This window comes from Xenia sp. Carnegie-2017, unplaced genomic scaffold (assembly GCF_021976095.1).
Source record: "Xenia sp. Carnegie-2017 unplaced genomic scaffold, XeniaSp_v1 HiC_scaffold_25, whole genome shotgun sequence".
In the NCBI taxonomy this organism is placed as follows: Eukaryota; Metazoa; Cnidaria; class Anthozoa; order Malacalcyonacea; family Xeniidae; genus Xenia; species Xenia sp. Carnegie-2017.
In genome coordinates, this window is record NW_025813488.1 from 2296083 (window position 1) to 2318200 (window position 22118).

Genomic DNA, 22118 nt, shown 5'->3' on the forward strand with positions numbered 1-22118 from the left:
CAACTTGTCATATTAACAGCTATTTAAGTTGCAGCTTACGTTCTAAAAGTCTTGTCCACAGCACATACTCCAAGACAGCGTGCACTGTTCATTAATAGTAAGGATTCTGTCACGGACAAGAAATGGATCAGTTTGGTGACAAGGTCAGAATCGTGGATCACGTTCGTAACTACGTTTCCTGACAACAGGTCGGACATTAAACCGAGGGCAATGGCTTTTACCTACATTAAATAAAGAATAAATACTCAGAGCAGCAACATTGAACAAAGAAAAATATAAACAAATAACAATCAGGACTAATGCATCGTATGAAAACCTCAACAAACCTCGACACATCGATCTTCTTTGATAATGTTCAAAATGTTGGAGAAAATTCCTTCATCTATAAATCTATTTCAAATAGGACGAATCATTCACGAATTTGTGTTGCACATGAAGAGAAATATTCTACACTTGGAAATAAATTCGATAGTTCTGGCACACCTCGCTCGATGTTCTTCATTTAAACAGCATTTCCACACGAAACCCAGTAACAAAGTCAACGTTTCCACGCTCTCTCTTTCCTTGCAACTTTTCAAAAAGTATCACGATGTCTTGCAAGTGGTTTGATTTCATGAACGTTTTCTGAAAACGTTCATCGCCAGCACACTGCAGAGCAAGAACAAACACAATTCGCAAACGAAATTGTCAAGGGTTGAAAAAGTATCGGAACTTGGGAACGTAGTTGCCAGAAATCTTGTAGAGTTGAGAGTTTGGCAGAAAATTTTCCAGCAACCATTACAACACTTTTAAATCAGTTTATGAAACGTCATAATTAATAGTTAATGATTAATAACTTTTAAACATAATTCGTATCTTTGTTATTTTGGTGATTTCAACAATGCAATTTTCACAGAAATTTTTTAGCATTTGTCTGTGGTTCCCAGAAAGTAAAAAACTTCTTCCACCCCTGGAAATTATTTCCGTGCAACTAAAGAAATGGCGTGCGAAGGTAAATCAAATACAATATGCTAAAATACAGACTTCGTCTCGGCGAAAAATCTAAAGATTGTTTTAAAAACTACAAATAGCGTGGTGAAAGGTAAAAAACAATATCATGATAGTTCTTAAAAGAACTGTTTAAGACCAGAACACTCGCCGAAAAGAACCATTACGTTATTATTTTGAACCATCCGCCTTGGTATGTATGCTAGCAACTCTCGAAACAATCTTTATAAATAATGTACCTTTACCTTGTATAAAATCTTCAATGATAAAATTTTAATCGCTTCGGTTGATTTCATCTTCGATATAAGTTCACCAACCAAATTCTCGCCATCCAGTTCGCGACAAAAATATGACTGAAAAAAACAAATCCCCTGCGTAAAGAGAAAGGCATCATAAAATAGCTAAGTTTCATTGCTTATCAATTCCAAACGCCATCTCCATTTTACTACTCAATTCCTATTCGCCCGAATTCAAATGGTTGGATGAATTTCTAATGTATGCATGCATGCGTTAACGGCAATGTTTAATGACGTTTAGCTATACGTAGAAAATATCTAATGTATGCATGCATGCGTTAACGGCAATGTTTTATGACGTTTAGCTATACGTAGAAAATATCTAATGTATGCATGCATGCGTTAACGGCAATGTTTAATGACGTTTAGCTATACGTAGAAAATATAAAGCAAGCTAAAAAGCTTTTAATATTTAACATCGTTTAAAAGTTGTTTATACAATCACATCCAAAGACGAAAGTGGTCTAGGAAAAAAGCCAAAACATATAGGTTCGGAATGTCCGGAATTGACAGGCTTCGCGAGATTGAACGAGCGAAAATTTTAAATGTCTATGACGATGCATGAATCCTAGGGAACATACCAGAAACCATGTTTGTTTCAACGCACTTTTGAAGGTCGAAATTGGCCATTGTCTAAAACGTACATCGTGTTCAGCTTACCACATCACAACATGCCTCAATAATGCCCAATAATGGTCGCACTTGCTCGTCATCCTTCGTCCTAACCAAACGAGTGATAACGCCTAAACATTCCGACACTGCAATTGCATCTTCTTTTCTCCCCGATAAGCAACAACTCCAAACAGCGTAGCAAACACTGTGAAACAGTTTAAGGTTTTCACTTTGGCGTTTGTGCTTTGCGCAATCTTTAAACACAGTCATCTACAAAGCAATGACACGAATTGATAATTGTTTAAGGTAACAGGGACTTTACTCGGTGTTTTATAGTGCTTCAATTTCGCAAAACAGGCCAGCAGAATTTCAGCAAACAGATACACGATCAGACGGTTGTTACTTCATCTGATCCTTCCTGAAATGTATCAATATTTTGTTATAAAGGAACACCCGTAATACCTTCCTACGCAATCTTACCTATACTTAGCCATACATAGAACACCTTAGCCATACATAGAACACCTTAGCCATACTTAGACCACGTTAGACATACTTAGTCTTCTTTAGACCACCTTAGTTATACTTAGACCACCTTAGCTATACTTAAACTACCTTAGCTATACTTACACTACCTTAGCTATACTTACACTACCTTAGCTATACTTACACTACCTTAGCTATACTTACATCACCTTAGCTATACTTACACTACCTTAGCTATACTTACACTACCTTAGCTATACTTACATCACCTTAGCTATACTTGGACCACCTTAGCTATACTTAAACTACCTTAGCTATACTTACACCACCTTAGCTATACTTACACTACCTTAGCTATACATACACTACCTTAGCTATACTTACACTACCTTAGCTATACCTAGACCACCTTAGCTATACTTACACTACCTTAGCTATACTTACACTACCTTAGCTATACTTACACCACCTTAGCTATACTTACACCACCTTAGCTATACTTATACTACCTTAGCTATACCTAGACCACCTTAGCTATACTTACACCACCTTAGCTATACTTACAGTACCGTAGCTATACTTAGGTCTCACGTAGGAAGGTATTACGTGTGTTTCTTTACAACAACATATTGATCCTCTTTAGGAAGGGTAACATTAAGTGAAAGCCACTGTACAGTCAAACTTTTATGTACAGACATCTGTTGAAAGCAGACACTGCTTCTGAGTCCTTGCCAAAATACGTTATTAGCTACCAGTCATAACGTAACTAAAGGGGACACTTACTGGTTCCAAGGTTGCCCTATAGAAGGGTGCCCTACGGGAAGGCTTGACCGTATTTTTAATAGTTACAACAGTCCAATCAATTCAAATGTCTTTCCTGACCAGTCAGAGCACGCGTTATATCTTTAGAACTGTATCCTTTCTGTATTCATGAAAAAGAACCTGAAGCAAGATCTTACCAGTATTTCCACAACCTTCAGTTCCTTCAAGAATCGTGTGGCATAACCATGCTTTGCCATGGACGTAATAACTTCGCAAACCAAAGAGAGGACAGTTTTATTTTTCTCCGTCCTGAGAATTAAGACAAACAGCTGCATACCTAGCAACAACAAGCAGCAATATTTTACTGACGAGAGCGGAGCGTTTGGGGAAACAAAAGAACAGAGCTTGCATGCCTTTTTTTCTTAGGATTGTTTCAGATGATTTTGGAGATCTTGCTAAAGTCACGAGTACATTTAGTGCTGCCATCTATAACGCAAAAGTTATAAGCTCACAACAGCTAGCGTATTCTTGTTTTTGACAACTGTGACAACAGACAACAAATGATGCATTCAAAGAAATAAAACGTGAACGCAAAAGAAGTTTTGAATTCGACTCAAAGTTTGAAGGGAAAAGGTTTAAATTAAAGGGCCCGAAAGAGATTTTAATGGTTAGGAAATACAGATGCGCGCACCTTACATCGATCATCATCTGTTTCAATGATGTTCAGAAAAAGAGAAACACCGTTAAGATGACGGATGATTTCGCTGCCAAAAGCTGTTTGTAAAAAATCGAACTCCTTAAGAGCACATAACATCAACACAGTCGCCGTTGGATCACCGATCTAAGAACGGGAGACGAGAAAGGGAAAAACGAGCATAATGTCAAGGATTTACAAGGTTAAATAGTTGGAGTGTTATTAAACAAAAAGAATGATAGCACAGCGCTATAACCAACAACTACAAACAATAACGACCTTATCTAACAACACTTGAGAAATTAACCTTCCACTCCTCTTCCTTGTAAACGAGACAAGTCTACTGAAAAGCAGAGAGCCTTATAAACCTTTCACCTTTTAACTCTGCTATACCGGTCACAAGCCCGGGACTTGTAGCGTATAAGGCTCTCTGCTTTTGAGTAGACTTGTCTCGTTTACAAGGAAGAGGAGTGGAAGGTTGATTTCTCAAATGTTGTTAGGTAAGGTCGTTATTTTTTGTACTTGTTTGTTATAGCGTTGTGCTATCATTCTTTTTGTCAAGGATTTACTTGAGACTACGTGCAACATGGGATCACACTGGATCACATGTGACAACAATGGATCGAGTGAAGAATGTTTAGATATTCAACATCCGTTAATACCTGAATTAAGCGAATGATTTTGCGAATCTCCCAATAATCAGGATGAGAAGTCACTTCCTTCTATGAACATCATACACATCACATCATAGTATTGTATGTTTTTCGATTTTCCATACCTAGAATTTTACAAAGAAATCAAACCTTGCTCGGTATAGCAGCGTCTTCTTCATTTTCGACATTTGATTGCCTTTTTATAATTATCCCATGATCGGCGATCATTTGCTTTTGTTGAGGAAAAAATGGGATTTTCCAGTACCTACATACGAGAACGAACGTCTTCAAGGCCAGCTTTTAATAAACGAACAAAAATCACAAAAACGAAGAAAACGACAAAATCACAAAAACAAAAACGAAGAAAACGACAAAAACTTACATCGAAGAAACGCTCGTCGACAACTTGGCCATTTTCCCATTCGCGCTCATTTCAAAACATATTTTCCTAATTACGAGCAAAATAAAGCTCAATGGAAATACAATATATAATATTCAAACACGATTAACACGTGCCTGACAACACACACACACGCACAAGCAGTCAATATTACAAACGAAATGAAATAAGGCCTTTGTTCACAAGTAATGAATAAATTGCTGTTATGAAGAAAGTTCAATTTTATAATCATGCGTAAGCAGATAACATCTGCTGAAAAAATATATTGTCGTCTTTTCATCTTTGTATACAACAGTATAGCTAAAATCAAATACCGTAAAAAATATTTATAATTCTTTCGTTTTTCTTAATTCATCGGCACTGCATAATGACAGCAAAGAATCGAGGCAATACGCTTCCATTTAACGTATAACTTTTTATGCGTGTGATTTTTAGCATATAAATTGCCATTTAAATCCCGTCCACACAGTAGCTACCAGATACACTTCTAAGGATTCTCTGTCCCACGCTAGGGAACGATAATGAAAAGCCATTTTTATAGCTAGCTGCCTGAGAGAGAGAGTTTTAATAATCTTTTAATAACCTAACAACCGAAAGAAGGTAGGCGGAAAACAGAACTTAAATCTTCGAAAGAAAGACTTTTCACAAAAAAAACAAACGTGAGCTCCAAATTAAAAAATGACCGAATAAAAGTTGGCAAACTGCTCATTCAACACAAGAGTTTTTAAATAACTCAAAAAGCATACCTGTTTCAAGGATTCGACTCATCCGCAACCAAAACAAACTTCTTCCTCTGTACTATCCTTCGTAAGCAAAAGGCGAAAACACTGGAATAATTTCACATAATTATCGCAAGAAAATGACACTGAAAATTTATTATATGAAAAAATGATCTCATAAACGGATTATGTATCTTTCGTACGGTAAACAAAAGGATTAATGTACTATTCATTGACTAAAACAGTCAGAGAACACGATGTGAAATGGACTTAATTATATGAGAATTCTTCGATGCATATTGCCAACGAGCATAACTGAAAATATCAAAGTAAAAAATGCCAAACTTTGCAAGCATACCAATTTTAAAAACTTTAATTTTAACACAGCGTTTATAGAATGCCTGCCATGACTCTGTAGTCTTTTGTAAAATGCTACAGAATACCACTTTTATAAGACTTTAATTTTAACACAGCGTTTATAGAATGCCTGCCATCACTCTGTAGTCTTTTGTAAAATGCTACAGAATACCACTTTTTTCAAGACTTTAATTTTAACACAGCGCTTATAAAATGTCTGTGATGACTTTGTAGTCTATTGTAAAGTGCCAGGTAGCTAAAGAACCAAAAACACACAAAGTTCAATTTTTTGGAAGAAAATTCGACCACATTTCGATAAACCTGGAAAATTTATCATAGACTGGGGGCTGGCAGCTCATTGGATTAAAAATTAAAAATTAATCACAGAGTAGGTGGGGGGGGAGTTAAAAAATGTTTCATTCACAAGCAGCGAATTCAGATCAATGTAGACTAGCTAGTGAAAATTTTAATCGAGCTGCTTTTGAACTTTCGCATAAATACATTGTATTCAGAGTTTTTTTTACAAAACAAACCTTTTTCTTTCCTTCTCGTATAAACTCAGCTGGTTGAAATGACGATATCGACATTTTCCACAAACGGAGAACTTAACATCAGATAAGAAAGATAAATTTAGAAATTGCATCACGACAACGATTCAAATTTCAGTTGAGCAAGAGGATACATGGTTGTACCTTTCTCCAAAGCATGTACGTAACAATCAATGTATACGGTAGCATTTCTTAACACGTTTTCAGCTCGCTTCATCTTGTGCGGTCTAATATTTTTTCAGCTGTTTCTCTAAGATCTTGTTTGTGTGGCGATTCAATGGAATTCAATCTCTATACGTGGGCTGTTTATGATTTCTGCTTGGACGAAGATGTCGTCCGTCTCTTTTCGAGGAGTTCGAACCGTTTGGGACTGTGAAAATAATCGAAAGATAAAACAAATAAGCTACTGTGAAATACTCTTGGAAAAAGCACAGAGAGTATGGGAGTAGGGCTGTAAAAGCTACAGACTAAAACGGATGTAACGAACAAGAGCTGTAACATGCTACAAGCTAGAACAGGGGTCTCCAAACTTTACAGCCAGAGGGCCGCATGAACTTTCATCCAGCATGTTGAGGGCCGAAGAATATAAAAAATTTCCACGTTATCCTTCAGCTTTTTAAATTTCGCAGTGTGCTTGAAACGGAAGTAGGAAGTTGGGAGAAAAATTGACGTAAGCCACTCTTGCTAGTTGGCTTGCGACATAACGTGAACTTTCTGCACAAAATTTATTTTGTTTAATAATATTATTTTTTTCTGAAGTGCCTCTGCGGGCCGGATTGAGAAGCCCAACGGGCCGCATCTGGCCCGCGGGCCGTAGTTTGGAGACCCCTGAGCTAGAAGGAACAAGAGCTGTGTAAAATGCTTCAAGCTAAAACCGATAGCATAAACGAGAGCTATAACATGCTAAAAGCAAAAACGGATGGAAGGAACTACAACTCAGCACGTCATATGCTCAAAATAATGGTAGGAACAAAGCCAAAGTTCAAGAGGTAAAACACATAGCAAAATATATCTTACAGTCATTCTCGAAGGCTGATGGCCAATACAGTTGACATGTACGCACTATTTTCGCGTTATTTCGATCTTCAAATCCCATTGTTTTCTTTTTCTAACATCTTTACCGCCTGCCATCGAAATGAAATTCATTAATCTTCCAATAACGAAACCTACAGTATATAGTAATCTGATAAATCTGTTCAAATCTAGAGAGACAAACATGAGAGATGACAAATAGTCTTTTAAGAATCTTTTTTTTAAACAATCGCGTTAATCGAGGACGAAGTCAGATCACCTCTATTTTTACGGAAGCGAAAGTTAGAATTGTTGCATCAGTTAAATATTAATGTAGTTTAAGTGATGACGCAACTATTAGTTTAAACTTATTGATATGTCCATTGGCATAACAAATTAATATTTTACAGGTGCTTCTGGTAAAATGTTAAAGGAAGAACGCATTTCCCTTTAACCGATGGTCGGAAATGCGCCGATTGTCAAAAATGAGCATAATTGTCGTAAATTTTTTAAATTTTAACTGTCTGCCCTCTAAAGTAAATGGTTTGAGCCTGGGAGTATCGTTACATGTTTGTAAATGTAGATCGTCCAGGTTAGTATAGTCCTGAGGACTGTTTTTGTTGTTGTTGACTGACGTTTCGACAACCTTAGCGGTAGTCATCTTCAGAGTCAAAAAAAAAGTATAGTATAGTCATTTTTTGACTCTGAAGATGACTACCGCTAAGGTTGTCGAAACGTCAGTCAACAACAACAAAAACAGTCCTTCTCAGGACTATACTAACCTGGACGATCTACATTTACAAACATGTCTGCCCTCAGTTGTAAACTTCGGCGATGAAACTGGGCGAAACATTAATTTTCCATAAAGACTCAGCTGTTTGCTTGAAAACCAGGCTCATCAGTTCATCAATTCGAAGAAATATTATCTGAAAAAATTTACACTACCGGATAAAGCGATTAAGATCTCTTGCATCTGAAAGTCAACCAAACAATATCTGAGAAGTCCTAATTTATTTATGGCGACTGGAAAATACTGGCAAGTCTCTGCATTCTTCTTTAAACGAGGGACACCAGAGGCCTAGCTGATATTTGCGCCATAAAAGGCTAGAAAACTCGACTACAGATAGCCATCAATATCAGTAGTTTCACTTTGATGCGTTAAGACTCATGAAGAAAATCGGTCCATTTTGAAATATAACATAGATTTTCGACTAACTTGAGACAAAACGTCGGCTGTCGCAAATTTTTTTTTCAACAAAATTTATTTCCAACAAGCTTTACATACAATCCAAGCGAACAGGAGTTGTAGCATTGCGAGATACACGTACAAACCGAAGGGTAAAAAACGCTTAGTTTAAATTCATGAAATAAGCAAATTAAGCGAGATATTAAGCACACGAAAGCAAAATGATTCGACACCCAAGCGTTACTACAATATCTGCTGTTACATGTTCCTATTTTAATCAATATACACACTTTTTACACATGTGAGTCCTTTTATGATTTACACCCATATAAGATTAGCTTAGCCAGAGAGATTAACATAATTTAAATAGAAAATGAGCACGAAAACAAATGTCCACTCGACGATTAATTTTCACAAAACTAAACTATTGAAAACTTTGAACTCATATTGACGAAGATTCAAAATTTCTAAAGCGACGGAACACATTTGAAACGTTCATTTCCGCAATTGCATGCCACCGGGAAGAATTTAAGAAGTCGTAAACATCAACTTTATGCAGGAAAAATGAAAATGAAAAAACCAGGAATCGCTAACTTATCGCAAAGACGTTTTCTCAAACTTCAACAACGACCCCATAAAGTTGAGATTCGGCGAAATTACAGGTCGCTTCTCCTTCACAAGTTTGTAAGCGTCGTTTAACGTTAATCTTTCATGTTTCATAAGATACGCAATAACAATGGTAGCTGATCTTGAAATGCCAGCCTGACAATGAACTAAAACTCCTTTTTCTTTTCGACGTCCTTCATCTATACCACAAACATGAAAACACATACGTCAAAAGTATATCAATGAACGGACGCTTCCGAAGCGGTGCCGAGAGCAATTCAATTATCCAGATAAATGACTGGGTGGAAAGGAATTTATAATTGTTATAAAAGACAAAGAGCAAGAATTCCTCAAAAAGCTAAGAGTTTTTACAGCCAATCACATTTATGGAATGAAACATATCACAGAAATATGGAAAAAAAGTAAAGCCATTGAAATTTACATTTGATAAGAATTTGTCAAATATTCTTTCAGCTTTCCCAAATGATACATAAAAAACTCCTTACCAACAAATTGTAAAGCTTCCTCAAAATGAACTCCAATATCTTCCTTATTCGAGTCATTAACAGAGATTTTCTTATAGATGAGCTCCGGTCGGTTTTCAAAGTAATTAGGATGGTCTTTAGTTACATTGAGAACATATTTTATGTTTAGTTTATCAATTAGAGTTTCATCTGAAGCACTAATCTTATTGCCAATATATAGAAAGGGGATTATTTCTGATACAGGAGAACAATCAGCTACGCTACTAGGACATTCTATTTTGCTTAGTTGGGTGCTTAGCTTATCCGTAGCTCTGACTAAGGTTACACGATCAGGTTGAGTATCCTTCGCCGCCTTGCGTACCGACTCACAAAGATTTTGATGATGTTGCACAAACTCTCGAAGTCCACCTGTCAAAAATTTTTTCAAAAATCGTGAGTAATTGTGTAAATTGCCATTTATTTACATAAATATTTTTGCCTTTTCAGCATTCGGTGTCATGTTCAGCTGACTCACACCATGACTGGCAAATAGTTGCCGTGTCATCAATGAAAAATGAACTATATAATACAGGGCATGTTGATTTGTGACACTAGAAATGATCAAGTCAATCGACATAAAAAATGAACTTATTTTCAACTGAAATGATTGCACCTTCTTTGCAATCAACTGAATCATCTATGTGCGTTGAATGATAATATCACTGCAACATGCCCTAGTTGAAGACAAGGCATTAAAAACTTTCCTTCCCTTTTTCACCGAGTCTTTTTTCGTTCATTGCCAAAAAAAACCAGCTAGAAACTCACCTTGTAAAATTAATGTGTTAGTGCCTTCGTTTAAGAGAAATTTCGTGACTAGAGTAATGGGTTTTGACGACGAACTAAATTCGGCTGTATCACAAGTATTGTCATAAACGATAACAGGCCTATTGCTTGTCTTTGCCTCCAGAAATCTTTCTTTCCCTTGCGCTGATGAAAACAGATCATGCACTTTAAGTTTCCCCTGTGTCAATCGTCTTTTCAGCATCCCAGTGCAATTCAAATGGTACGCCCCGGTTATATGACTTGAACTATATTCCATGAAAGATTGACAGTCAATGAGGACTAGATCGTCTGCCTTCTTATCATCTTCCGAGATGAGTTTGGACAGTTCACAAGGTAGAATGGACTGTAACTTCGATAAAAGACATCCTGACATTTCGCCGGTTTTCCCACCAACGGAGCGAGATCCAGTTGACGACGACGTTTCTCCTTTTCTGTGCATCCCCGTACAAGTCGTCGATCCAGTATCAAAAATTTCACCCCAACGTTGTTCACAAGCAGTCACCATCAAGGTTCAACACGGGATCCTTTCGTTTGATGATAAATCGAAGAACCTTCGCTGCCTTTGTTTACAAATAAAGGAATCGAAGTAGCAAACTTAAATAAGTGAAGGCCAGAAAAATGGATTTGCACTAAAATAAAAGCTCAAAAATTTATACACAAATGTTCAAGAGATTTTTATTATTTAGTCAGCATTGCTGCGCCTTTATAGCAAGAAGTACGGCGGAAAAAAGCCCACTTTTCATTCAATATGCTTTGCGTCCATTACGCCAGCTAGCACTACAACGTGCTAAATAAAATTCATTACATCACCATTAGCCAATCAAATTCGTCTGTCTTACTCATGTGACACTCGAGCTAATTCGACATGACGTCGCAAAGCGATGGCAAATTTTTAAATGACGTCATTGCATGTTTTTTCCCTTTCCTTTTTTAAGTTGCTGATTCAAACTAAACACTTTGTCGAAATACTCAAAAAAATTCCTTTATGTATGAAAAAAAACTAAATCAAGAAAAAAAAAAACGAGTGCGAGAAACGCGTTGAATTTAATTGTATGTAAAATTAATATGGACGATGGAAAGAAGTATCCATGACAACAGACTAACAATACACAATAATGGCGACCTTTATACGGATAAAATTGGATAGTTTATCGATAAAAGACGCATTATTTGAGCGAATAAGGTACAACTGTATTAAATTTAGAGTATAAGTGCGCTTTTGAACAGCGAATAAAGCGTTGCTATAGCTATTTTTTTGCGAAATGAGCATGATATATTTTGAAAGTGATTATTTAGTGTTTATTGTCACTCAGTCAAAGAGCTAAAGAACTCTCTTCTTCACTCTCATCCAAAAATCATTTGCATGTTATGTTTCTTTAGAGAGGCTGAAAGGCACAGGATAAAAGAGCACAAAGCTGCAATACGTATTCAAAGCTGGTTCCGTGGGATCAAAGCCAGGAGTTATCTTAAGTAAGACATGGAAAATGAGTTTGTTCGCAAAGAGATTCAAACGATATACAATGAAAAAATGTAAAAATCCATGGTCATAACCTTCAACGGAAAATAGTTGCTTTTCCGGCAAAGTTATGTAACAAAGCACGACCTTCCGTCGTGCAAGTCACGCAAAAGAAACATGAAAAAACGCATTTCAACAAAACTCAAAACTACGTCGTATTTGAAGACAAGCCTTAGTGCAATTGTTACAATTTTCAAGGAAGCAAGCCAAATATTTATCTTTATATTCCACTAGATTCCTCAATAATTGTGCAACGACAATACAGAAGCAATATAGAGGTCATCTTGATCGCAAACGTTACCAACGTACGGTTGATTATGAAGTAAACAAAATGCGCGAGCAATTCTATAACACCATGGCAACAACGGTATGGGACTGTTCAAGTCACCAACGAGACGGTTCTGTGATCTTCTTTCACAAACAAATTCCGAATTCTTTCAATCTTTTTTTCAGATTCAAAAACGTTGGCGAGGTTTGTGTTTAATTAACCACACGCACAATAAAGAATTGTTTTTTTATAAATTTTATTGTAAATTGTTCATTTATTGTGCAATAATGAACGTCTTGAGATACTGACCGCGAGATATTTTCCAACAGGCTACTATGCTCGAAAGTACGTTCACAACTATTACAACAGGAAACGCTACATGGAGGGGCTTAAAGAGAAGAACTCCATTGTTAGGTTCGTAAGCACAATAGAACTATTAATCACGCAACTTCCGGTGCATGCGTGTCATGTGACAATGGTGGCACCGCATGACTTGAGCTCAGTGATTTCCCGAACTATATTGATCTTATATTACGTTCGTTCGTCTTCCTCTGAACAAGATGAATTAGTGTAATGTAATAACTTGTATTGTAGAAAGGAACTGAAAATGTGGAGAATCAGTTTGGACCGGGAGAAAGAAATAAAACAACAGATGGTTGAACAGGTATTTTCGCGAAATATATACGTAACAAATGAACAGATTTATGTGAATTAATAGTAACGTTGGGCGGCCAGTAACAATTTCCTACGCCTAAATATTATCCCTCACGAGGCGGGGAAGAGAGGTAGGGACTGGTCCGTCGTTAGCTACGACCTCCCCCCCCCCATTTACGCCAGTTCCGGGAATCTTGCTCTATCCATCCTCCTACATCCTTAATTGATCCCCTCTACTCCACTTCCCTTTTATTGTTTCTTTCCACTTCTGGCTTACTGAGACAATGTAGTACTAACTAAAGAGTTGCAATGCAGTCGCCCAACGTGTTTCCTTCAATACAACCATTCATGTTTGTAAATGTAGTTCGTCCACGTTGGTATAGTCCTGAGAAGGACCGTTTTTGTTGATCTACATTTACAAACATGTAACGATACTCCCGGGTTCAAACCATTTACTTTAAAACCATTCATTTTAGAAGACAAACTTTTTGAACGTTCTCCAATGAATAATAGGAAAATTATTTGTGCACGGGTGATGAAAAAATCGACCTGGCTTCGTCTGTGTGAAAGCAGTGATTCCTAAGATCAATATATATATATTTATAACAATAGACCTGACCCAAGCTAAATTGTAGGAAGAATGATAAAATAAAGGCGCGATACAAGAATGGGAACGTATACCTAAAGATTCGCCTTCCTGTAGCATAGTTGAGTCAATACAGCCTGAAAAGATCTTTGTCACTAAAAGCTTTACAAAACTCACGACAAAAGCAAACCGTTGAGCGGCGTAATCTTTCCTTCAAAACTGCTTCTTCCGCAATGTTACATTTCTCGAAGATGCTTCACAATGTAAATTATCTCATCAACAAGAAATTCCATCCTTTTAGGCAAAAACAGAAGAGTTCAACAAGCGTCATCACTACTTAGTGAGCACCATTCAAGTTCCTGGAATTTACAAGACACGTTTACATCCGGAACTGGCAGCGAAAGAAATGGATATTAAATCCACACGACTTCGCCACAGACCGCATCGCAAATGCAAGATACAGAACACGGCAAACTCTACAACGAAAATCTTAAATGACGAAAGAATTTCTTTACCTCCGATTGGAAAGGCTATTCAGGTAATTTGCCCCAGCCTAGCATGTATACAGTGGCTATGTAGAAGGAAAAAGATATCTGTTTACAATTATACGCAGGGACCGTTTCGTACACTAGAGGAAGTTAGTCATCAACGTCATCGCCCTTTGAGTCCGACCTTACGTGTACAAACGTCATTCACTTCACTAAGAGAAGGAAGGTGTGTATAACAGTAATTCATTCTCATCCTATACCCCCCCTTCCCATATTACATATACAGACGTCATACACTACACTAAGAGAAGGAAGGTGTGTATAACAGTAATTCATTCTCATCCTATACCCCCCTTCCCATATTACATAAGCGGACGTTATACACTTCACTAAGAGAAGGAAGGTGTGTATGTCAGTAGTTCATTCTCATCCTATACCCCCCCTTCCCATGCTACGTATTTTAAAGGCAAGCCAAAAATTAGTTAAAGTATGAAAATAACGTCCCAAACATTGGGTAGCGAAAATTTTTGTTTGAATGGAAAACAAACTATAAACCACAACATCGCGTTTTTAATAAGACGATGACGAAACAACGATAATTGAATTATGAATACTCAAAATAACATAATATGACTGACGTCATACACGAAGTTGAAATCTGAGCCTTTACGTGAACTGTTTTACATGTTAAGAGAGAAGATGAAAGCGGAAGATTGGATCGCTCAAGTCGTTGACGTCCCGTGAGTTCACATTCAATTTGTAGCAGAATCAGTCATGTTGTTTGTCGTTATATCACTGTTATGTTACGTTGCAATTTATTGCCAGTATTTATAACGTTAAAAAAGTATATGTTCTTCCATCTTACAAATTTCTGGTAGACTTGATTATTCTTACAATTGATTAAGAATTTCAAATCAAGTAGAGCTTTCTCATAGCGTCGTTGTGATCTTTGATAGGTTAGACCAAAAACCATGACCAGCCGACAATTTAAAAAACTATCAAAGATCACAACGACGCTATGAGAAAGCTCTACTTGATTTGAAATTTTAATCAATTGTAAGAATAATCAAGTCTACCCGAAATTTGTAAGATGGAAGAACATATACTTTTAAATTGTCGGCTGGTCATGGTTTTTGGTCTAAACTATCAAAGATCACAACGACGCTATGAGAAAGCTCTACTTGATTTGAAATTCTTAATCAATTGTAAGAATAATCAAGTCTACCCGAAATTTGTAAGATGGAAGAACATATACTTTTTTAAATTGTCGGCTGGTCATGGTTTTTTGTCTAAACTATCAAAGATCACAACGACGTTATAACGCTAAGTTCTATTCTATACATCGTTAGGTTTAAACCGTTTACTCATGTCGAGAAACCGTACAGTCCTTTGCTACATACAACGTCCAAATTTGGAAGGTAAGTCGCCTTTTGATTATCGTACGCCACAGCTCGTGTTATAAAGAATATACGTTATGTAGCACAAGTATAATATCAACAATAAAACGCGCGCGCTGATTGGTTCGTTGCTGAGTTTTCATTAGCCAATGCTAATCGATTTGAGCTCAATCAATTAATAAAATCATGAATTCGCGTTAGAGGAAAAACTAAAACGCTTGCTTTAAATTCATCTGTTTTGCATTATTGTTACTTTATAATGGAGTAAAAGATGTTTTTCGTGTTTGCATAAGCCATTGCAAACCTGGGAGACGTTTCGCGAGAACTCTCGAGCAGGTGCAACCCTCAAAGTTCGGTCTCAGGCTTACACTGATCAGCTCTCGAGTTCTGTCAAAGGTCTCCTCGGTTTGCATGCGCCTGCGCAAACACAGTAAACATCTTTTATTACTTAAATTCAAAACTATGGCAACACATCGTTTATTCATCAAAGCTCACTATGGCAACACATCGTTTATTCATCAAAACTCAACATAAACAGACCACCAGAACGAATTCGTGTTTTAAATACATTTGCGTGGCAAGCAGCAAGTTTTTGTCTTGTTATGTAAATTTCAGGGCATTACAATATTCATTTCGTTGAAAATCTGGGATTCTCGTATTGAGTGGACACGTGAAAATCATCACAACAGGAGTAAATACAGATGCCTGTAAAACCGCGACATTGCAAATGAAACCAGTCGTACTTTTGAATTCCGTGCACCAGACATTCACGGTGTGTGTTAATAAAAATACGGTTCACAAGACGTGTGACACGGACTAAACAACTACCCGTACCAATTTCATTTATCTTTGAACAATCCGTCTTCAGCTGGTAAAGTATCAAAACTACCGGTACCAGCAAATCGCGGGAAACTGCTTAAAGCGCAGCGGAACGCTAATTGAAGGCAAATCAAATTGCTAAAATTGCTCTGCCAGCGCTTCGTGGTCTGCAGTTACGATGAGGAGTAATGTTTAACATTGCGTGTTTTAGTTTGCCTTATGGAACGAAAAGTTTCCGAGACGAATTGCGTGATGGCCATCATATTAACAAGGTAATTGATGTAAGATGCTAAGAATAAGTTGGGGGAATATAGGTCATGTGATATCGCAAGCCGCCGCTTATTTATTTACGAAAGTGACTAATTAATTGGATTTCATTCAAGAAATATAAAAGACGTCGGAGAGCCGTCTCTCGTTACGGAAGCGTGAAAAATCGCATGATTTTTACTCTTGCGATTTAAAACGCGTTAATTTGATGTGTTTCTTTTCTCTTTCAGCGTTTTCGCAACGTGGTCTCGCCTATTCCCGTGTTCGAAAAATTTGGCAAGACTTATTATTAAATAAAATCATCAATTCGCTTCTATGAAGAGTTGTGATTTCACGAATGAAATTCATTTAACATCTTTGACACTTGCCCCAGTGCATTGACGCGCAAAGCTATTTTTGTAACCGCGCTTCCCGAGAATGGTGAACACATATACTAAAATAAAAGATGAAGACAAAAGATTTTTCTCGCGCGTATACTGTATAATGTCACGTGAAAAATATATCTATTTTGCTTTTGTTTCATTAACGAATGCGATTCGATTAAATAAGTATTCATTGGTTACACAAATTACATCCTCAGTGTAATTAAAATATCCTAAAACAGGCCTTAACCACATCACGTCAAGCGCACAAAGTTAGCCAACCACATGCAAGCTGATGTGAACGAACACCATTAGCACGAAGCCCGGATACCATTCAAATCAACTTCTTTACAATCCAACACGACAAGGTTGCAATTTTTTACAACATTAGAAGTTTTAATTTTTCTGAAGAAAATAAGACCATTTTTTTTTCATACGTTCATCATCCAATGGACAACGCTATCCAGGATTCGTGCAACCGGCACCAAGTAGGTATATGCAGTAGTTTGGTGAACGAACTGTAACGATTGCGCGTGCGTAAAAAATATGCTAAAACCCTGCAACCGTCACTTGCACCACAACACTCAGCTATAAAAGTAGTGTTTTATATCGTACAACTATACGAGACCATGTTTATTTAAGTCCATGTTGTATTCACCCAGAAGAGAATATATTGCACCCTTCATGGAGATGCGCGGAGAACTGGATACCATTCACGCCCCCTTCATCGAGATGCGCAGAGAACTGGATACCATTCAATCGTACACTTATCCCTGATCGCCGTACAGAAATTCTGGTCGTTCAGCTCCTATAAGCCTCCCATGGATTCAAATCACGTCGCCAATCAAGGCAACAACCGTTCCTCTCCAAATTCATGTCTTCCAGTCTCAATCATCACCAATCACGAAGCACTGCCCCCTTTCCCCTCTCTAATTGACATTCGCTTCAGGGCACACGCCTTACTCGCTAGTTCCAGTAAGGCGTCCGCGCCATCAATGACATCACAGTTCTTTTCTGATGATCGAGACTTGGGAAGACTATCACCGTAGCCGCTATCTTCTAGCGAATCGTCGTTTATTAAAGAGTCCATGGCCTCGCTTTCGTGCTCCCTGTCTGATTCGTCGGAGCAGTGTTGATAGAACTCGTATTCACTGTCCATTGACGAGCTTGGCGACATCCCTCGACCTTTTTTCCGACTGCGAAAATGACAAATTGTCATATCAAAATTTGGTTATTCATGTACCACACGCGTCTAATGCTAAACATTGACCTGAATATAACTGGAACGCTACCTTCGGTATAAAGTAGCTTTCTACACATAAATATGCACATAACTGTTTACAATATCACACCTATTATCTTCAAAATAATTACATAACTAACCTTCTTTGAGCTTTATCCAATGAGACTGCAACTGAAAGTAAATCAGAGAAAGTACTTCTCTGGGGCCTTGATTTGACTTTGATTGATTCAACATCCTCGGAGGACCTGTTACCACCCATCAAACACATAGTGGCAACCGCAGCTGCCTCGGCTTCTGGATCAACATTTGGTGTGCTCCTTCCGCTTTGAGTGATGCCTAAATAATGGAAGGATCATTAGAGGGACAGCATAATCATACAAAATCATTCATATACAAGATCACATACTCTGTAGTAGAGTTGACTCTAAAGCCCTGGCTGTTGAACCACTTAGTCTTTGTGGTGAAGGCGGAGGTGTGGTCCACTGAACATAAGGATGAAATGAAGGTGTTTTTCTCAGTGCTTGCATGAGATTGGTCGATAGTCCACATCGACACACCATAAAGATCCCATTGCCTATTGTAAAATATTGACATTTTCATAAAACCACACTCTTTAGCTATGTCGAAGTCAAGCAAACAAGAAATGTGAAATTTACAGTTCCTTCTAACATACGCATAATGTCTATACTAATTCGTTTTATTTGCCATAACTATCACATCTGTTACCTGTCCCTTATCCTTGTCAACTTTCTTGAAGCATTTGTTCAATGACAAGTTATGTCGCACAGAATTCTTCCATCCCAATGGAGCATTTCGAAAGTACGGAAATCTTTCTGTAATCCATTGATAAATGTCTTTCACAGGCAATCTCTTGTTAGGAGAATCCTCAATTGCCATAAATATAAGCGAAGAAAATGAGTAAGGCGGCTTGCGAGGACTGTTCTTGACATTATTAAGGTTCATCTTTGATGAGCTGTTGTGTTTAACAGCACCACCTAGAATATGTGTCCCCGGCACAAAGGATAAATCCATATCCATATCTTGTGGTGGAGATATACAGCCCGTCTTATTTCCAGAATGGATTCCTCTGAGCAAGTTGTTATTTTGCAGCCAATTGAGATTGGTCAGATCCAAATCTAATGGTTTCTTTCCCACTGGTATGGCGTTGAAACAACTATTGCTCAAGTTCACTTTAACTTTGTCTTTTTCATCCGGATTGCTGGCTACACTTACTGACCTTATCTGTTTCAGTTGAGGTGGCTGCTTCACAACAATCTGAGATTTTTCCATCCTCATTTATAAAATTTCACTAAACAATGCAAGAAAGTAAGATTAGACAAAAAACTTTTCCAAGCGATTGAGGCAACAAGATAGGAAGTATTTCAAACTTATCCACGTGGGCACATGTGCAGGATAATTTTACCCATAAACGGGCTCATATACGATATAAAGCTGATTAAAGTGCTATGGTTTATATCGAAAATGCCAACATTTCAAATTCTCAAAAAAGAGCAAAATATGCAACGCGATACAATACTGAAAGAGAAAAATTGAGAAGAGCTCTTCAGGAAACGTAAATTGAAACTCTTGCCAATATATTTACGACCAAGCGACAGTGGGAAATGAAATAGATAAAAATATATAAGATACGGACAAACATCTCTTTGCATTAATAAATGACGCAGTCTTTCATTAAGGTAAAATTGACTTTTAACGGAATGTGCTTTTATTGACGTACTTATTCGTATGAGAGAAACACGACACAACACAACACGATAAATTAAAATGATTACATGGCATATTAGAATTAGGATTTACGTTGTTATGTCAACTATCGCAAATTAGCCAAAGAATAAACATTTTATACATTTTGGCTGCAGTTTTCAAAACAAAATCACAGTGTACTCGTTGGAACAATAATTTAGAATGCATTGCAAAAACCTCCATCACTCGATACTAGTAAGTGCTCAGTCAGGGTCGTTTAATAAGTGTAATAGACCTCACAAAATTTTCACGGCCCCTTTAAAGTGATTATTGACTAAAAACACCAAAATGTGTCGAAGACCACGGAAATATTACCGACAACGGAATTTCGCTTTTATCATACGAATACGGCACGATTAAAAACATATTCTGAAACGCTCATGAGAATTCGGATCAATATGCTATATGGTGGCATATCTCGTGTGTTTAAAGATCACTTTTGCGGTTCGCGGGTCAAAGCGCGCTTTTCCCATAAAAAAAAAACATTCTAATTTCTCGGCAAAACTTACAATTAAGAAATCCAAAATCGCGTTTTCCCGAAAGCGTAATCCTATGAAACATGGGGGAAAAATCCTCGTGACTAAAAATATTGTCAAATTACATTTCATAATTTGAAAGATCATACATAAGTCAGAGCAGAGATATACATGTTCACGATACAACAAATGTTTATGCCTTTCATAATTTACTGACTCCACAGTGATCGACATACATTGTACTCAAGATGGAATTCTCCCTTCCATTATGTTCTCGGCGTTCACGTTCGTCCAAGACCAACCATGGATCATGGCTGCACGTTTATCTCAGTTTCTACGTGCAAATAAACAACTCATATCTTTATCGAAAACGATAAGTGTGAGAACCGCGTGTGTGTTCATATTCCACGCGCGTGGACCGCTGATGTGCAGTTGTTATGGCTACGGGTAGCGGGGAGCCAATCAGTATGGCGTCGTTACCGGCAACCGACGTCGCCATGACTCGACTGATGAATTTATTTACTCAAATCAAAGAGCTCTTTTTCCTTATGTGGAAAGAACGAATCAACCAGAACGGGCAAGTTCCTCTAACCGAATTCTTCAAGCAAATAACAGCAAAAATCTGCTCGCGAAACCGACAAATACATTTCCTCCAATGAGATGTCAATGATTCGCCTTCAAACTTCAAACATCACTTGAAAAAACGTCAGTTGAAAATGACTTGATCTTGCGTGATTTCATGCAAATAAAAACGTCTCATTTCGAAAGACCGAAATATATTGAATGGTTTTACAATTAGTCATTTGTCCTCTTTATTCAGTAGGAATAAATCTCTTTATAAAAATTTTGTAAGGTATCGTTGAAACAGCATAACTTTTAAAACAGATCACGAAAGCAGGAACGCCGCGTTCTGACCCGTCACACACGCTATAGCAATGAAATTATAACTAAAACAGTGAAGCCCGGTTCTGTTTCTTTGCAACTGCCGTATTATAAATGCAATAAAAACTAACGAGGCCGGCAAATATTTGGTTCTTAACGATTGGGAAACACTTATATGTCATATTTACCCGAGGGATTAAGTTAATATTCGGGCCACGCGTTGTTTTTTAAATAATTTGTGTAGCACTTGTGGCAAATGTTTCAAATTTGTATCAATGCGATTCGATACATTCTCCTAAAGAACGTGGCAAATACCGATGCTTTCGAACAATTAGAATGTAATTTGGTAAACTTTGAGATTGAAAAATACTTCAATTATCCTTCGAAAAACAGCTGTCGGGGCAAGCTGTTACAATTAGCAGCTAATAAAGCAAATTCCGCTAAATCGCTCGCCATCAACGAACAGCCGTACTCGCATGTAGCTCGACGATAAAGACGAAGTTCTATTCAATGGACCAAGACAAAATAAAGAAGAAAAGACTGTGAAATTTTGCAGCATATCTCACCTTTACACGAACGGATTTCCCAAGAAAAAGAAACGCCGTAAAATGCTCTTTCAATCGTGGTAAAACCAGCAAGAAACCACAAGCCCGTCTAGCAATCTGACTTCTTCGTGACGTCTGAGTGCGGGGAGTCACGGCAACAGCGTAACGCAGCCTCTTGTTCTTATGACTACGTATACAGAGATCGGTCCAATGATTCATGACATTTG

At 37.5% G+C, this 22118-nt stretch overlaps 4 protein-coding genes across 8 annotated transcripts; 1 reads left to right on the forward strand and 3 right to left on the reverse strand.

Annotated features, from left to right (window-relative positions):
- Positions 1 to 39: 39 nt before the first annotated feature.
- On the reverse strand, positions 40 to 13954 carry LOC124453204 (outer dynein arm-docking complex subunit 2-like). 4 transcript variants are annotated; one of them, XM_047003972.1, is made up of 16 exons: positions 13744 to 13954; positions 7532 to 7638; positions 6659 to 6884; positions 6500 to 6570; positions 5637 to 5717; positions 4873 to 4938; positions 4641 to 4755; positions 4500 to 4559; positions 3835 to 3984; positions 3557 to 3629; positions 3341 to 3480; positions 1944 to 2165; positions 1233 to 1340; positions 484 to 648; positions 327 to 390; positions 40 to 221 (listed from the first exon to the last, which is right to left on the reverse strand). In XM_047003972.1, exons 6-14 carry the CDS (start codon positions 4920 to 4922, stop codon positions 499 to 501), a joined length of 1068 nt encoding a protein of 355 aa, XP_046859928.1. In that variant the 5' UTR covers positions 4923 to 4938; positions 5637 to 5717; positions 6500 to 6570; positions 6659 to 6884; positions 7532 to 7638; positions 13744 to 13954; the 3' UTR covers positions 40 to 221; positions 327 to 390; positions 484 to 498. The 4 variants fall into 4 exon arrangements, with proteins under 4 accessions (XP_046859928.1, XP_046859927.1, XP_046859926.1 ...); XM_047003971.1 differs by lacking the exon at positions 13744 to 13954 and having other exon boundaries at positions 4873 to 5439; positions 7532 to 8085; XM_047003970.1 differs by lacking the exon at positions 13744 to 13954 and having other exon boundaries at positions 5637 to 5693; positions 7532 to 8083.
- LOC124453201 (dual specificity protein phosphatase 10-like) lies at positions 8965 to 11525 on the reverse strand. Its single transcript, XM_047003967.1, has 3 exons — positions 10607 to 11525; positions 9824 to 10210; positions 8965 to 9517 (listed from the first exon to the last, which is right to left on the reverse strand). The coding sequence occupies exons 1-3, from the start codon at positions 11127 to 11129 to the stop codon at positions 9306 to 9308; spliced, it is 1122 nt and encodes a 373-aa protein (XP_046859923.1). The 5' UTR covers positions 11130 to 11525; the 3' UTR covers positions 8965 to 9305.
- On the forward strand, positions 11638 to 17141 carry LOC124453205 (spermatogenesis-associated protein 17-like). 2 transcript variants are annotated; one of them, XM_047003974.1, is made up of 12 exons: positions 11638 to 11807; positions 12005 to 12094; positions 12375 to 12507; positions 12594 to 12612; positions 12738 to 12822; positions 13003 to 13072; positions 13950 to 14186; positions 14262 to 14362; positions 14829 to 14876; positions 15486 to 15554; positions 16564 to 16624; positions 16850 to 17141. In XM_047003974.1, the coding sequence occupies exons 1-12, from the start codon at positions 11740 to 11742 to the stop codon at positions 16910 to 16912; spliced, it is 1044 nt and encodes a 347-aa protein (XP_046859930.1). In that variant the 5' UTR covers positions 11638 to 11739; the 3' UTR covers positions 16913 to 17141. The 2 variants fall into 2 exon arrangements, with proteins under 2 accessions (XP_046859930.1, XP_046859931.1); XM_047003975.1 differs by lacking the exon at positions 16564 to 16624.
- On the reverse strand, positions 17079 to 21897 carry LOC124453217 (forkhead box protein N3-like). Its single transcript, XM_047003988.1, is given in 7 exon segments — positions 17079 to 18177; positions 18365 to 18560; positions 18631 to 18756; positions 18759 to 18798; positions 18936 to 19533; positions 20498 to 20538; positions 20701 to 21897. Coding segments are annotated over 5 exon segments (1242 nt in total). The 5' UTR covers positions 19521 to 19533; positions 20498 to 20538; positions 20701 to 21897; the 3' UTR covers positions 17079 to 17882.
- Positions 21898 to 22118: the final 221 nt, after the last annotated feature.

Bases quoted from the DNA above. Each gene is read 5' to 3' on its own strand.
- LOC124453204 (XM_047003972.1), bottom strand. From the start codon at position 4,922: ATGAGCGCGAATGGGAAAATGGCCAAGTTGTCGACGAGCGTTTCTTCG. The intron at 3,985-4,499 runs GTATTAACGGAT...TCCCGTTCTTAG, and splicing joins AAATCATTCGCTTAATTCAG to ATCGGTGATCCAACGGCGAC. The intron at 3,481-3,556 runs GCATGCAAGCTC...TGTTGTTGCTAG, and splicing joins AACAATCCTAAGAAAAAAAG to GTATGCAGCTGTTTGTCTTA.
- LOC124453201 (XM_047003967.1), bottom strand. From the start codon at position 11,129: ATGGTGACTGCTTGTGAACAACGTTGGGGTGAAATTTTTGATACTGGA. The intron at 10,211-10,606 runs GTGAGTTTCTAG...AATTTTTGACAG, and splicing joins TAACACATTAATTTTACAAG to GTGGACTTCGAGAGTTTGTG. The intron at 9,518-9,823 runs GTAAGGAGTTTT...TTTGTGGTATAG, and splicing joins GGAAGCTTTACAATTTGTTG to ATGAAGGACGTCGAAAAGAA.
- LOC124453205 (XM_047003974.1), top strand. From the start codon at position 11,740: ATGGCGACCTTTATACGGATAAAATTGGATAGTTTATCGATAAAAGAC. The intron at 14,363-14,828 runs GTGTGTATAACA...TTACATGTTAAG, and splicing joins ACTTCACTAAGAGAAGGAAG to AGAGAAGATGAAAGCGGAAG. The intron at 14,877-15,485 runs GTGAGTTCACAT...ATACATCGTTAG, and splicing joins GCTCAAGTCGTTGACGTCCC to GTTTAAACCGTTTACTCATG.